Source organism: Pseudopodoces humilis, chromosome 2 (genome assembly GCF_049639895.1).
Source record: "Pseudopodoces humilis isolate 2021_Gansu_Grassland_sample_001 chromosome 2, ASM4963989v1, whole genome shotgun sequence".
Taxonomy (NCBI): Eukaryota; Metazoa; Chordata; class Aves; order Passeriformes; family Paridae; genus Pseudopodoces; species Pseudopodoces humilis.
Window position 1 is genome coordinate 3,989,782 of NC_142201.1, and position 16,339 is coordinate 4,006,120.

Consider the following 16,339-nt stretch of genomic DNA (forward strand, 5'->3'; position numbering starts at 1 on the left):
TACATGAAGAACCCTGTATTTCCCCTTTCATTTCCTGCCCCCCAGTTTCCCTCATGCTGCTAATTATTCAGACTCTATTTTGATTTATAAAATGTACTGCCAGTGGCACTGAGGTGTTCTGAAGACCCTGCCTGAGCAGAGATGTTCCTTTGTGTGTCATACAAATGCAGAATTACACAGGAGCAGTGGAAGTGATCAGATGCAGGTAATAACAGTATCTCTGGAATCCCCTGCATTTTGAAGTATTATCTTATGTATTTCTGCTGATTTAGATGTTAACCCTTGAAGGGCTAGGCCTTGGGAGTGTCAAGAGCTGCTTAGGGTTAGAGCCTGGCCCCCTCCCTTCCTCAGTGAGGAAGAGTCAGTTCCATGGTCCATATGGCCAAAGTGTCCCTCAGGAGAAAGTGTTTGAATTATGGCATTTGTCCACGTTGCCATCTGAAGGTTGTTCCTCAAAATAACAAAAATCACCCCAAATTCATACTGGTGAGCTCAGGCACAAAGGCCTGTGGAGCCACTTCATGTGTCTGCTAGATTAAAGCAGGACTGATCAAAGTATCTGCATCTGATAAACCCTTGCACTTTCTATTGTTCTACACACATGTAAAGATGCTGTTATAAACTTATTTTATGGGGTTTTTTTTCCCCCCCTTTGATTTATTTTCCAAAAAGCTATGGAAAGTCTCTTGAGATGAACTGAGTGTGGTCATCTGCCTCTCCAAAAGGGGAAGCTGTGTGCCAAGGAGAGGACTCAGAGTAAATTGTGGGGGATCTAGAACTTTTGTAGCTCTTCAGTAGAGATGTGGGTGGGATATCATTACAATACTTACGGATTAGACATGTTTAAAATGACAAATCTACTGAAGTTTTACTAATGTTTTTGTTAAGCCTTTTTTAAACAGGATTCAGTTCCTTCCTTTGCTTGTCATACTCCACTGCTACTTTGCCATTGCTTCCCTGATGTAGAAAAACTTTGTTCCTTTCCTTCTCCAAGTCAGTAAATCATTTGTTAATAATATTAAATTCTACTTACTTCCTCACAGATAGGCCAAACTGCAGATTTAGGAAACCTCTGTCTTACTGCTAATACTCACAATAATATTCCAATTTACTCAAAACTGATCTTTTAGGAATATTAATGAGGAATTAGTCTACAGCTATTCAGTTATCTTGGCATTTCAATTTTAGATTTGAATTCAGCAGCTTTCCATTTTTTAGTGGCATTTATTAAATTCCTTCTCCAGTTAAAAGAGTGTTGCTTCTTTGCAGCAGTCTGAGTCAGGGACACTGCCCTAGGTGACATGATACCTTAGATTATTTATTTTATAAAGAAAACACATTGTGAAGATTTGACTTATTGATGGCTTCTGGATAAAAATAAGACCTTGAGTTTTGTTTGTTTTTTTTTTTAATTTCTGCTTTTTCCTGACTTTACGAGCAGTACGAATACATATTTTTCATACTTAATTTACTTTTTTTTTCCCCCCTCTCTGGGCACAATTGAGCTCGAATATATTCTGCTGTCTTGCACGGTAAATGAACAGTGGTGCCTCAGTGTGTCCTTTCCTTTTAAAGGTCGAGCACATACAGATCTCAAGGGGTTGAGGTGACAGTGAAGTACAGCCAAGGCAGCTGGACGGGAGTGCTGGGCACAGATGTCATCACCATGCCCAAGGGACTCTACGGCAGCTACACCATCAACATTGCCACCATCCTTGAGTCAGAGAACTTCTTCCTGCCAGGGGTTAAATGGCATGGGATCCTTGGTCTTGCCTACGATGCCTTAGCCAAGGTAAAGCATCCCTGCCCCTCTGATTGTCTCCTCACAAGGACAGGAAATAGAAATGTTAGACTCCACCCTTCCAGCCACCCTTTCCTACGGATCTTCTGTCTTTGTTCCAGAAAGGATAAATTGGGTTGTGATGGTACCACAGTCCCATGTCAGGGGTTTGGCTTTTCTGCTGACAGAAATGCTGATTTTAGCTCCCCTGGAATGAATGAGCTTTTGCGGAGCTTGTAGAACCAGAGTGTGGTTGTGGGATGTGTGTGGAGGGAGGCATCAGAGCTCTGATGATAACTTCTCAAAACTGGTCCAAGGCAAAGCCCTTGGCAGTTCATTCTTGCACATTCTCCATTCATCAAGTAAAAGTTGAGGTGGATGGATAATTTCAGAACAAATATTAGCTACAGGATTTCCAGGAACATAGAACCAAGCACATCCTGCTCCTCTGGAGGCAGGAAATTCAGGTAGAAGATTCAACTAAAACCTGAAATTTACAGTCCACACTGTATAACCTTAAAATCTAAAACTGAAAACGTGATTGGAAAACTACAAAGTTACAATTTTCAACCTTCACATCCCAAAGCGAGTTCTACCTAGACAGAACAAACGATTCAGCACTGCCTGACGAGTCTGCTTTATTCCAGAGCTGGGTGGGAGCTTTTATTGACTTCATGGGCTGTCAGTGGGAAGGGAAAAGGGAAGGGAAGGGAGGAGTTACAATTCAATAGTGTTGAAAAACTGAAAATCTTGACTTTAAAATCCTGCTTTTTTAACTATGGAAAGGTGTGAAAGGCAAGGTATGTTTGAGTGTTCTAAAAACACAAAGCCTTTTCCAAACAGAAATTGTCGGTGAGAGTTTCTGCCTGAAACTGGTGTTTGGGTTTGGAAACTGCAATTGAAAATTACTCCCGTGTTTTAGGGATTTGGTGGCAGCAGTGCTGACATGGGTCAAAAGTAAAAATGCTTTTAAAAACAGCAGAAACAGAAAAATGACAGATATTGGGGTTTTAATGGCTTATTATGTCTAGAACTTTCATCAGCTGCCTGTCAGAAATTCAATTTACTCATGAAAAGTGGTCTTGTTTGAATGATTTGCTGATTTCTGTGAAGAAACTTTCTAATGAACCCTGCAATTCTTTTTTTCTTTTTTTTTTTTTTTCCTGTTTGTTTGTTTTGCTTTTCAAGCCCTCAAGTTCTGTGGAGACATTCTTTGATTCCCTCGTGAGGCAGGCAAAGATCCCCAACATTTTCTCCCTGCAGATGTGTGGTGCTGGACTCCCTGTTTCTGGAAGTGGTACCAACGGAGGTAGTCTTGTGGGTATCTGTCAATAGGAGAGGGAAGATGTATCTTTGTTCATCTCTCTCCCTCTTTTCTCTGACTATCCTGCTTCTGCCAAATTCAGTGTTTAAATATATTTTCGTATTTTAAAGATGTTTTCTAATTTTTTAAAGGAAAGCTAAGCCCCTGGGCGAAATTTGAGTGGTATTTATTTTCATTCTCAATTCTTTCATTTTTTTTCTCTCTCAAGTTTGAGTAAACTTTTCATCTTTTAACAAAGAAAAACATGAATGTTGTGGTGTTTCCTCAGGGCAGATTCTGCTATATTTCTCAAACTGAGCAGTCCCTTATTCAGCTGATAAATTTGTTCAATCTCATCAAAATGCTACAGTAATTTATTTTTTTTACATGATGTGAAAAGGGGGAGAGGAATCAAGGGGCTTTTTCATTTTTTTTTTATTTTGTCAACAACATATTAAAGGGAAAAATCTGTAGATCAGATCTCCTGCTTGCTTTTACTCTGGGAAGTCTTTCCATCATCTTCAGTGGGATCATGAATTGGCCCATGATGCTTCTGGAATTGGGAGATGGAATGACTGTTCCCAAATGATGCTGAAACATCTCAGCACAGGAGCTGATCACAAATACTTATTTTGAAGAGAATTCACATATTGTAAATGTTATTCATACAACTGAAGACCAAGAGAGAATTTTTTTTAGGTTTAGTTCAGAGTCAGAAAGTCCACAAATGCTCCCAGCCATCCTCAGCCTAGGTTTTGATGGAAGCTAACAGTGATGGCAGTGACAGGATGGGATTCCATTTTGGACATGTGTTAAGAAAAACTGAAATCTTCTTGGACAGTATTAAAGCTTTTCTGATCTGATAAAGCAGATTTTTTACATGCAAGTTCATTATTCTGCCCCATTTTTATACATTAGATTTCTTCTAACTACAGAAGATACTGTTTTAATTTTAAACAGTGGAGTTTTCATAACAGAATCAGTGTGAGGTTCTAGGTGAAAATGCTGATAATTTGACCCAGCATGGGTATTCTGTTAAATGTCTAAATGTTTCATACTGCTCTATTATTGACAGAAAACTTGACAGTAAAATCCTAATAAATGATGTTAAATTAAAACCTGGATGCCCCTGAGCATCACAATTAAATATCCCCCTTTTTGTGTGCCCCAAAACCAAACAGGTGGGATTTTAAAGCGTGTGACTTCTTCCCTCCTTTCCCTTAGGTGCTGGGTGGAATTGAGCCGAGTCTGTACAGGGGGGATATCTGGTACACACCCATCAAAGAGGAGTGGTACTACCAGGTTGAAATCCTCAAACTGGAGGTCGGGGGACAGAACCTGGAGCTGGACTGCAGAGAGGTATCGGCCCTTCTGTGTTCCTCTGGGAAATCCAGGTTTGCCTGAGGAAAAAGCCCCTCCTTGGTCAGTTCTGTCTTGGCAAGCAGATGTGCATGGCAGTCTCCTGAGAACTGAATTAAAGCAATTCTGGTCAAACAAAGGAAATGGGAGATTTTGGATTGGCCCCTGTGGAGCTGTCTAAGCTCACAACTCATGATGGCAGTGGACAGGTGTCACCCTGGGTTGCTTTCTAAAGATCTCATCCTAGGCTTCCTTTTTTATTTGATGTTTTTGCAATCAACTTTTGCTCTCTGATGGTTGGCAGTTATTATTCCTGATGGATAAGCCTCCTGTTTCTATTAGGAATAATGTTCTGCTGTATCTGGATCAGTCTAATGAGACTGTGCTGTTGCAATTTTTATTCCAAAGCCATTTCATTTTTATTTTTTTTTTTTTTTTTGTGGAGGATATATATGGATGTGTGTGTTTTACCTCTCTCTTACCTTTGCTTGTTGCTACTCCTGCTTTGGTTTTAGTTCTGTATTTTTTATGCCCCAATTTCTTTGGACATCCTAATTTCATTTTACTCTCATGCTCTTAGTTGGAGATAAATGGGATGTGATAAGTTTAAAGTTATTATAGTTCATATAAATTAGCTGAAATTTGTTATTGCAATAAATGTGCATAAATATTATATTTCCATGCAAAATATTGAAATCATATTGCCATATCAATTATTTAAAATGAGTCACAGCATCTTTCAACTCAATAAGCAGAACAAGGTCTGTTTAAATGCTTCTATTGTGCTGTTAGGAAAGCAAAACCACTGATCCTTTAAAGTAAATGTTTGCTTTTCTTTCTTGCCTTAAAAAACAGTCAACATGTTTTTGAAGGGGAGCCTTCGGTGGTGTAATGCATGCTGTTGCCAGAAAACAACTCACTGAAAAATTCAGTGGTGTGTCAGGAAAGTTTCCTGTAATTGTTGCTCTTTTCTGAGCCAGGGGTTGCTTGCAGTGGTGCAGAAGGATCAAACCTTCCTGGATCAAAGGAGACCTTCCCACAGAAATCCAGAGGAAGAGCAGTAAAATCAGAGCAGCACAATTAAAGTTTGGCTGGTTAGGAGCTCGCAGAGGATGCGTGATTCACTCTGGGATGAGGAGCTGTGTGCCCTCTCTCCTCTCTGCTGTTTTCTAGGAAATGGAACACTTTTTCACAGCCTTCACCAGGGACTGCTCCTTTCCTTTCCAGGGAGAATTTCCTTGCTTCAATGCTGGGAATGTGCCCAGAGCTCCACCACAGCTGTGGCCCTGAGCCTGGCAGCCAGGGCTGGGAGAAGTCCTGCCAGCAGTGCACTTTGCACTGGTAAATATCAACCAGGAAAGCCAAGAAGGCAAAACCTGGTGCTCGGCCCTTGTGTGAGCAATCCTGCTACTCCCAGATTTTTGCACAGGTTTACATCCATGGCCAACCCTTTAAACTCCTTTTTTTCTCCAAGGGTGGCATTCCAGGCTGCCAGTGATTGCATATTTTGTTGTACAGATCTGTTAAAATGGACTCCAAAATGCCTTGGCATATCTTTCCACTCTTTAGAAGTATTTCCAAGCGTGTAGTAAATAGTTTCCAGTTTGCTTTTCTCTCAGCTCTGTGTGGCAGCCCCATAGCAGCTCTTTCAAAAAGAAATGTGGAAATAACTGTCAGAGTTAGTTTCTCTTACTTTTTTGGTGGGTTTTATTTTTGTAAAGGGACTCCATGTGACTTGATAACATCTAAACCAGTGTATTTTAAATTCACTTGCTGTTTGACCTCTTCCTAAGTAGCTTAGGCTGTATATCATCCTGTGTCTTATGATTATGCCATAAACATGTCACAGTTCAGTTATATTAATCCTGCTGCCTAAGCTGGCAGCAAAAGTAGTTAATGCAAATAGCTGCCACTGCTACTTGCCTTTTTTTTCCCCTGCAGTTAATCATAGTTTTAAAGGAGTTCATGAAAAAAGATTTACCCTTTAAAAAGTTTATACCTCATTTACCTGAAATTTGATGAAATCTCTTCATTTTAGGGTTGAATTTTTAGTAATAAGACAGCTGTTCGCTATGGGTGTTGTTATATTTTTTTTGGTGCAGATTTTAGGGCAACAAGACTGAAAACTTCAAGTTTCTTGTTTTTTTTGTGTGTTTAAGGGCTTTTCAGCAGTCAAGGGATAACAGTGTGGCATTTTTACTCTTGAGCCAGTACAGACAAGTAATAAGGCCTAATTTTTTCTGGTTATTCTTATATTAAATATGCCAGCCATTAAAACAGGCTCTGTGTTTAAAATAGAGTTGTACCCATGCTAGCAGAGACCTTGATTCAGGGCTTGGAAGCTGCATCAGAGTGTTCAACACCTCTCTACTGAATATTAAAGTGCTGAGAGGGGCCAGACATCACTTTTTTACAGCAGTGGGACCATTTGCACCAGCTGTGGTGGCACAGTAATTTCCTGACCTGTGCAGATAAACCCACTCTTGTGTCTAGGCTGATGGTATCTTGCTTTTTTTCTTTTTTTTTTGCTCTCAGATTTCACTGGAATTGAAGCTGTCAGCTGGAGAGAGCTGCTGACAAGTTATGATATGCAGTTCTGGGAAGGCAGCTGCCAAAAAGGAGCAGCTTTGTTCTGGTTAGGAGACAGTGGGATCTGCCTCACAGTAACTACAGCGTACAACTTCTCTCTTTTTTTCCCTCCCCTCCCCAGTACAATGCTGATAAAGCCATAGTAGACAGTGGAACCACTCTCCTTCGACTGCCAGAGAAAGTCTTCAGTGCTGTGGTGCAGGCGATAGCTCGCACGTCCCTGGTAAGAAAATGCCATGAAACCTGCTCAAAAAAAAGTGAAATTCCTTTTCACGGGGATCACAGGGTCTTTGAAAGGAGTGTCATCTCTGCTGCCTGCCTGCAAGTCGTGGGTTTTTCACCTGAGGGGAGCAGAACCTTCCCTGGTCTAGCCCAGTTAATAAAGGAGAAATGACTGATGGCCTTTGATGGAAAGGAAGAAGTGGGGAAAAAAAAAAAAAAAAAAGAAATAGGAAGAGGGAAAAGGTGTGGGGGGGGGCACAAGTGCAGACAAGAAATGTGTGTGGAAATGCATCAGAGATAGGGGAGAGACAGAGTATTTTATTCTAAGTGTTTCAGAAACATGGACATAATCCCTGTTGCTCTGATTCAAAGCATTGGGAGTGCAAAAATCAGTCTTTCCATCCAAAACAGAGGGTTTATAAAGTAGGAGAACCTGCTGCTGCAAGCAGTTCTTTTCCAAGTATAATTCTTAGTGCTGTCTAGAATAAATGTCATTCATTAGGATTATTCATATCAATAAAGCTGCTTTTGACCTTCATTATTGAATTATTTATGTTCAAAAGCATCTTTCTTTGGAAACAGAGTGGGCTTTAGAATTAGGGCATGGGGATGGTGGAGTTCTCTGTGTGTGGAGTGGCTGAAGCAGCATTTTCTGGTTAATAAAAACTATTCATAAATTTCTGTTCAATGCAAGGAACAGCACCAAGAAGGTTAAAGAGGGAGAATAAACACCAGCTATTTCAGTGTGAACAAACTGGATATTTTTGTCATGGACTCACAATCATACAGTGGTTGTTGATGCAAATCACAGGAAACACAGTAAGCAGCTGCCCCAAAGACAGAGTGTTTGCCTGTGTGCTGATAATTCAAGATTGAGATCCTTTTTTCCCACTTGATTGAGAGCAGAGATTTGGCATGAAGTGTTCTTCACTGCCTGCAGATGTCCAGTATCTGAAATAAATGTACCAGTTACGAGTTCTTCTCTTTGCACAACACTTAAGTGTTGGCTGGAACAATTTCAGTGCATGTGGGGGAGAACTGAAAGAAGCCACTCCAAGAGCTCTTGTAAGGTCACCCTGTGGGTGAGGAATCCTCGTGGGAAGTGGGTCACAGTGGTCCACACTCCCCTCTGATGTTGGCCAGGACATTTGAACTGGGGCCCTCCACCTGACAAGGAAACAGTGGACAGATCAATAAAGTATTAAAATAAAATAAAAGGGAACCATTCACTCTGTTTAATGTTTATTTTCTGTTCCTATTAAAAATGCAGAAAGTGGCATTTTTTCTGAGTTCCTCTTAATCCCAAGGACCTTCTTGCTGTACCCCTTTCCCTCCACACACCCCAGAATTTACTTTGACAAAGGAAATAGTCTACCAAATAAGAAAGTAGTTACAGGGTGCAAGGATGGGATTCCAGCTGTGTAGGAGCAATGTCAGGAAAATGGGTATTTTCAGCAATTGCACTGCAGCTCTGTGCTTCTGGCAGGAGATGTACCACTGGAAAAGAAAAAAAATCATCTTCTGCAGTCAGACACACTTTTCTGACCGCAGGTGAGCCAGGTTAACAAGTGCCTGCTCCTCATTGCTCATCCTGCTTGTTATGAGCACCCCAGCCAGGTGTTATTTCCCCCTCAGATATGCTGGGATAACTGTGTGTGACATATTTCTTTATTCAGCTCGGTTAAAAAACAAGGCTGTGAGCTCTGTGCTCTTTAGTGGTGCAGATGGTTTTTAAAGCTTGCATTATTTGGGCTGAAGTCTTTCAGGGAGCAGCAGTTTTGATGCAGTTTGGTGTTGAAGGGTGGTGATTTTGGCAGGTGGGCAGAGATGAGCCAGGGAAGGGGGGCACCTACTACACCTCACTGAGCTGAAGTCAGGACAGCAGTAATACAAAGTTAAAAAGTTGAATGAAGGAAGGCTTAGATAATCATAAAGTCTTTATTTTAATAGCCTTTAGGCTATCATGCACTCAAATCTCCCACATGCATTGCACAGAATTAAGGGAGAGAAATGAAATGCATTAAGCAGTCTTTCTGGGAAATTAAAGCAAGCACTTAGAGCACTTTATGGGCTTGGCCTGACCTGGCTGGGTGGTATCTTGCAATTTTTCTCAGATCTGCTTTTCAAGACAAAATGGAAAGGGAGGAGAACTGTATTTCTCAGCAGGTTTGGCCTGGGAATTCGCTGTGAGGGAAGAGTGTTCTGCCCCGTGCCAAGGGATGAAATTCAGCATCAGCTGAGAGTTAAGGGTAAAAGGCCTGTTAGTGGTGGTAAATCTCCTTGTTCACATGAGTCTGTGCTTGCTGAGGCCCAAGAGCAGAGCAGAGCACTTGGAAATGTGAAGGATCTCTGTGCAGCCCTGACAAAGGCTTCACTGGCAGGTGTGTGGTGAGGGCTGAGCGCCTGTCACCTGTAAAATGCCGTATTTTAATGAATGAGCTGATGCTTACAGAACAATCCATACCACAGATAAATACAAATGAGGAGAGTGCAGAGGCTGGATTCCATCTTTTCCCTTCACCCAGATGGGAAGCTTTGGCTGTGCAGCCTCAGACCAAGCTCCTCCCTTGACTGCTGCTTGCTGAGGGAAGAAGAACCAGCCAAAGTAATGCAGTAAAACGAGGAAGGGTTTTGCTCAGATCTGGCAGCAGGTCAGCTTCAGGGAGCAGGAACATTGAGCAAGATGTTTGTCTTAGCCAAACAAGCTCTGTAGAGGTTTGCTTTTAGTTTTGTTCATTCCATGGATATATTACAAAGTACTGGTAATCAGTTTTATTTCAAAAGCATGTCAGGTTGTACTGGCAGGGAGTGACAGGGCAGCAGAAGAGACAGAGGGATGTGTTTCTTTCCATTCCAGCAAACCTTGAGTGCCCTAGATGCCAGGAGATTTTTGGCTTAGCCCTTGCCTTCAAAACTCTGAAGCTGAGTGAGAAGCTGTAGGTGCACGAGGAAGGGAGGTGACCTCAGTGTCTCATTATATATTCACGTGGATTGCATTTTGGTTTGTGGTTTTTATAAAATGGAAAATGCTGCTTCAAAACATTGGTGAGAGGAGGGAGGGAGGCAGTAAAATCCCGTTGTGGAAGTGATTGCTCAGGGAGGCCACGTGTGCTCACTGCAATAGAGGAAATAATGAGACAAAAATGGGGAGGGAAGGGAGAGCTAAACTTGCTTTTGCCTCTTCCCCATTCTCCAGATCATGGTTTTGGGCACTGGGGTTTGGGGTTTTGCTTTGGTCCTTAAAAAAGCAGCTCAGGTTTGTGTTCTTGAATTTCTCCATGGAAATGAAAGAAGTATTGAATAGTGGTGGTGATCACTCACAAAAATCTATCAAAATGTCTGTAATGTCTAAGGATAATTTTGTTTGGTCGGTTTGTTTTACAGATACAAGAATTCTCTTCTGGTTTCTGGACTGGTTCACAGCTTGCATGCTGGGATAGAACTGAAAAACCCTGGTCCTTGTTTCCCAAACTCTCCATTTACCTGAGGGATGAAAACTCCAGTAGGTCGTTTCGGATCTCTATCCTACCACAGGTCTCAACCTTCTTTGTTTATTCATCTGTGCATTTATTTTTACTATTATAAAGCACATGCTCTTAAAAATAGGAGCTGTTTTTAGCAGTAATAGGGTTATTATTATTATTAGGGCTTATAGCATGCAAGGAAAACCTTTTTTAATCGAGTTTTAAAAATCAATTTTTAAACAGGGAAAATAACAAACTTGTCAAAGCTAAAAGCAAAAAAAGAAAGGGACAAAGAACAGTTTCTCTCTCAGTGTAGTCCATCTAGTTGGGAATTATTTTTTGAAAATTTTTCAGGGAAAACAGGCAAGGTTTTGTTTTGTTTTCATGAGCTTTGGCCACATCAGATATCAATACAGAATGTCTCTGCTTGTTTTGATCTTCTCATTTTGGGAAGGGAATTGATTTGTTTCTCGTGGCATTTTGAGTTGGAGCACTTCTTCTGAATATGAAAATCTTGGCAATGACCCTTTGTGAGCTCTTCACCAGTTTCTGTAACTCACCTGCTTTATCTTTTATTAATATTCCATCCCAACTTTCAGAATATAATATGCCACTTTTGTTTTTCTTCTCTGGCTTTTCCTCCCAGTATAAGTTGCAGTACAGGCTGGTAACCTCTAACATTACTAATACATTCTTTTACCTCAAGGGACAGACAGGAGAAAAGGAAAGAATGAACCTATTAAGTACATTTTAACTTGAAATATAGTAAAGCCTTATGATAAGCTTTTTCTCTATTGATCATGTAGCTTGGCAATCATTCATCTTCCCCCAGGAGACAGGGGGTGAAATGTGCCTTGAATTTATAAAATCAAGAACCTTGAAGCTGACACTGAATGCTCTCTGAATCAACTCCATCCTAATAATTTTTTTAATGACTAAATTATTCTTTAATTTGAGTTAATCTCCCAAGTTCTTCCTCAGCCATCCTTCCCTTATGGAAAATAAGGTGAAAAGTGAGAATCTCGAGAATTTGCTGTTGACCTGCATGTAGTGACTGACTGTGTTCAAATTTATTTTAGAATCCACTTTACCTCTTACCTGCCTGTTAACTTTGACCAGATTTAAATCATGTACAAAAATCTGTTTGCCCCTATCCGTTCTCCATTTCCAGTGGAATTTGCGTGCCTGAACTATAAAAATGAAAAATTCTGAACTTCCACCTGCTGTGAGGTGTTGTTTTTTACACTCTGGCTTCCTTTTTTTTTTTATTAATTTTTTTTCTTTTCTTTTCTTTTCAACAGCTTTATATTCAACCCATCCTTGTGATAGGAGATAATTTGCAGTGCTACCGATTCGGCATCTCCTCCTCCACAAACGCTCTGGTCATCGGTGCTACAGTCATGGAAGGATTTTATGTCATCTTTGACAGAGCCCAGAGGAGAGTGGGCTTTGCAGTGAGTCCCTGTGCAGGTAAGAGAAAAATCTCTCAGGATTTGGGGAGCGAGGAAAACTCAGAGAAACACCTTTGCCACTTACCTGTTGGTGGAAAGTGTGGTTACTCGCACAGTGTGAAGGGTGTATTTCAATGAAATTCCAAGCTATTCACATTCCAAAGGAAGATTTTTTAAAAAAATTAAAAAATAAAAGAAAACCCAAAACTGTATTGCAGCATCTTTTGGCATGAAGTGAATCAGCCTCAGCTCAGGGTATGTGTGCTGGGTTCTTCCCTCTCACAGGGATGAATTTTCTGGGACATCTGTCTGTGTGTGCAGTTTCCCCAACTGTTACATCAGATGAGTCCCTGTTTCTAATCCAGCTTCCTTTTGGGCTGGTTCCTGCTCTGACTTGTGCATAAATGGATTCTTCAGCCAACTCTTGCAGTGTGAAGTGCCTTACTCACACTTTTCTCTTAATTGAGCCTGTTCAGCCCCTCAGAAATTAGCAGAGAAAGAGCTGAGGTGAAAATGGGACTCACATTAAGTGACTCACATTAGTGTTTGTGTTAATTCTAAACAATTACTTTTCTCATCATAAGCAGAAAGCCATTAATGTATTAACTAGCTGCTGAGGAGATGTGAAAAAGCTCATCATTTCTGGCTGCTTTTCCTGTGCTGGTTAGCTTTTATTTCTCTTTTCTCACCAAGGATAGCTAAAACCCAAAAGCTTTGGTGTTTCCTCTCCTTGTTGTTCAGACATTGCTTTGACCTTTGACATTGCAAAAACCTCCAAGTGGAGGAGGAGGGGAAGGATGTGCACCCATATCCAGGTATATGCCCTGAAAAACATTGTCTCACCTGAGGTTTGCATGAGAAAAAGACTGGAACTGGCAGTGTTTCTGCAATGTAAATGAATGTAAAGGTAATTAGGACTGGAGTGCTTAATGCAGTCATAGAGGGGAAAACCAGAGATACTGCTGGTTGAGTTGCAGCTCTAGGGCAGCTTTAAAGCTTTTTTATTTTTATTTTGTTTTTAATCTCTCCATTGTTAAGAAGCTGAGACTTGTCAGCTTTGAGCTCTCTCCCAGAGGAAATCTGGACATTGATACAAGCTGGTTTATGGACACTTCTGTGAGGTGGCACACAGTGATGAAAGTCACATTTTGAATGCATCTGGCAGGAGAGTGTAACTGGACAAATCCTGCAGGCCAGGTTTTCCTGCCTCTCATTCTTCCTGGTGCCTCCTGAGTGCAGCTGGAGCAAGTGTGGAGCTGCCTCCTGTCCCTGTCCTGGAGGGAGGAAGGGGCATCTGACAGAACTCATTGAGCACATGTGGTCAGCAGGGGACACCAGGCAGCTGCTGTGCATCAGAACTGCTTTGCCAGCCCCTCTTTGTTGAGAGAAACAATCAGGGAACCATAAAAACACCTCGGTGTCAATATTGCACCTGCAAGCACAGTCTGACCACTTCGTGCAGTTCTGCCAGAGAGGAAGAGCTGAGCTTGCTGAATAGAGCTGCCATTGGAATTTCCATGAGCTTGGCCGTGTGGTGACACCCAGCTGGTGCTCCGAGACATTTCCTCCCTGTCCCATCATCCACATTTTCTGCACATTCCGAGCCCAGCATCACGGGAACTCCCTGAGGAATCAGCTGAGACGAGACGTGCGGAGCTGCCGGGTTCCACTCACGCGGGGCAGATGACATTTCGCTGGATTGTGCCAGTTGTGCTGAGTTTCACTTCTTCACAGCCTGTGGTTTCCATATTTAACAGCACTTTGATCGGAGAGCCATGGCTGTGAGTGGTGAGGGATGGAGCTGCTGAACTGGCTTCCCAGCCATGCCCTCATAGCAGCTATATCAGTGGCATTTATTTGGGGCCTTCTGTGGGCTGAATTAAACTGAATTACCGGTGGCTCAGTCTTCAGAAACACAGGAATGTTAAAGGCCATTCAGTGGCTTTTGCAATGGCCTTTGCTGTCTTAGTGTGAACATTAAATTAAATCTGTGGTTTTGTATGCTGTTAGAGCTGCATATGATGAATAAAAAAGTTATGGGAACAGGACTAAAAACCTGAATTTCACTGAACTTCCAGGTTGCTTTTCAGAATTGGCTGGAGATGAGAACTGGTTTATCCCACGTTATTCCTTGGACCATTTTCATTCTCCAGGATGTACCAAGAATGAGCAAAGTTAGATGGCTGCAGGAAGCTATTCCATTGTAGCAGGAAATTTGTCTTTTCCTCATTACATGAAACCCTTTAAGACTTATTCAGACAAATAATTTTGAGCTGCCTGTTGATAACATAGTATTTATAGGACAGGTTTTTGGATCAGGTCCCTTCTTGAGACAGGATGTTCAGATCAACAAGGTGGTTTTAGTGAAGCAGCCTGGAAATGTTCAAAGCCAGGTTGGATAGGGCTTTGAACAACCTGGTCTAAAGGAAAGTTCCCTACCCATGGCAGGGGGTTTGAGCTAGATAATCTTTAAGGTCCCTTTCCAAACAAAAAAATAAAAATAAATAAATAGATAAATAAATACATAAATAAATAAAAATAGTCCTATGGGAAAAGAACTGGGGTTTTGGAAGGCCTTATGCTGAATGGAAGCCAAGGTAAATGAAAATGGAATTATGTAAGAGCATCATCTACCAGGGACATTCAGGAAGGTTGGTTTTTTCTTCACCAGGTGGGTGGTAAAGCACTGGAACAGGGTTCCCCTCCTCGGGGTTTTACCAGGTCTGGCTGGATAAATCTGCAGCAGAACTGATCCATTGATCCTGACATTCCTGCTCTGAGTAGGATCCCGGTCTAGGTGACTTCCAGGGCCCCTTTCAAGCTGTATTTTACAATTCTATGATGAATTTGATCTAATTCCAGGTTTACTGCCTTTATAACCGCCCAAGTGGGTGAGCTAGTGTGTGTTGAGTTCTATGCAAATGTTAGAAAATAGCATTTTTCCAGAGGCACCTTTTTTGTCCTGCAATCATCAACAATGAAGAAAATCTCAGTTTAAAATCTACAGTTATAAAAGTACTGTAGTTAGGTACCACCAGATAGTCTAAAATAATACATCAAAATACTCTAATTCAGTTAATGTGTAATATGCTGTGTGTGTGTGACTGTTAGTTTATTTTGTTTCTTGGAACAATTTAAGCAAATTTCCTCTCAATTTCTCTGGGGGTGGAAGAGTGTGAGGGAAAACTTTTTTTTTCCCCTTTTGGAGGGAAGAAAGCAGAGGCTGTGCTGCTATCAAAGCATTCTCAAAATGCAATTTAAAATGTCAGCCACTATGGCAACAGTTTTGTGTTGTCTTCTTTAATAGGAGTAATTATTGTGCTCGAGCCAAATAATGAGTAATTAGAGACTGTTTATTTTCAAAGCTATTTCCAAGGTGCAAAATTGTACCTGTTTTTCTTTTCCCCCAACTTCTTCAAAATACAACTAAGTAATGATACTTAGGCCTTGCTTTTCAAATTGGTGTTAAAGTGTGGTTGAGTTTGGTGTTGCTGCAGAAATTCATAGGGACAAACCAATGGTGTGAGGGTGTGAGATGTCCAGAAGAAATAATTGCACAGCAGACAAAATGCAGTCCTGGGGCTCTGGACAAAAGTTATTTCTGCCACAGACCTTCTAGGCAGAATTTTACCATCTAATGAGTTTGGGGAGTGGGTGTTTGGTTATTCACCAGTGCCAGGGTCCTCGTGGGTGCAGCCTCGGGTGCCCCCAGTTCGCTCTCACAGCATATTCCTGCTAAAGGAGTCTTCCCACACTTAGGGGTGAAGAAAGGGTTGGTTCAGATGAGTGATTCCACAGAAAATTCCTTGTTTGGGCATTTTGTTTGTTGTGAAGGTTGGTTTCCCATCTGATCTGTGAGTTGCAGCCTCCCATTCCCTCCACCAACACGAAAGGGGCTGTGAGGGACAGGAGTGAGGGTGCAGGATTGTCCCTTTCAACACCAGCCCACAATTAAGTTGAATTAAGTCTAAAAAAAACCTAAATCTTAAAATAATATGAGGTCTTATGAGGCCAGGGACTGAATGATGACCAAAATCTATGCAGATAAAGCAACCAACCTATTCTGCATTTTTTTAAGAACCTTAAAGTCCACCTTTGTAAAATTCAGGCTCCTTTCTTCCTTCCAAGGGTGTAGTTTATGGTAATCTCTTTAAACATGGTTTCAGAGTTG

General features: G+C 41.3%; 1 protein-coding gene across 2 annotated transcripts in view; it reads left to right on the plus strand.

The window, feature by feature from the left end:
• BACE2 (beta-secretase 2) overlaps positions 1-16,339 on the plus strand; it is a 50,785-nt gene that overhangs the window by 27,145 nt on the left and 7,301 nt on the right. The window contains exons 3-9 of one of the 2 annotated variants that reach the window (XM_088051571.1): positions 1,576-1,792; positions 2,969-3,097; positions 4,308-4,442; positions 7,153-7,254; positions 10,638-10,787; positions 12,019-12,187; positions 13,207-13,323. In XM_088051571.1, coding sequence (XP_087907697.1) covers positions 1,576-1,792; positions 2,969-3,097; positions 4,308-4,442; positions 7,153-7,254; positions 10,638-10,787; positions 12,019-12,187; positions 13,207-13,229 — 925 coding nt within the window. In that variant the 3' untranslated portion in view covers positions 13,230-13,323. Of the gene's footprint in view, positions 1-1,575; positions 1,793-2,968; positions 3,098-4,307; positions 4,443-7,152; positions 7,255-10,637; positions 10,788-12,018; positions 12,188-13,206; positions 13,324-16,339 lie in introns of those variants that run through there. The other variant, XM_005526618.3, reaches the window with a different exon arrangement.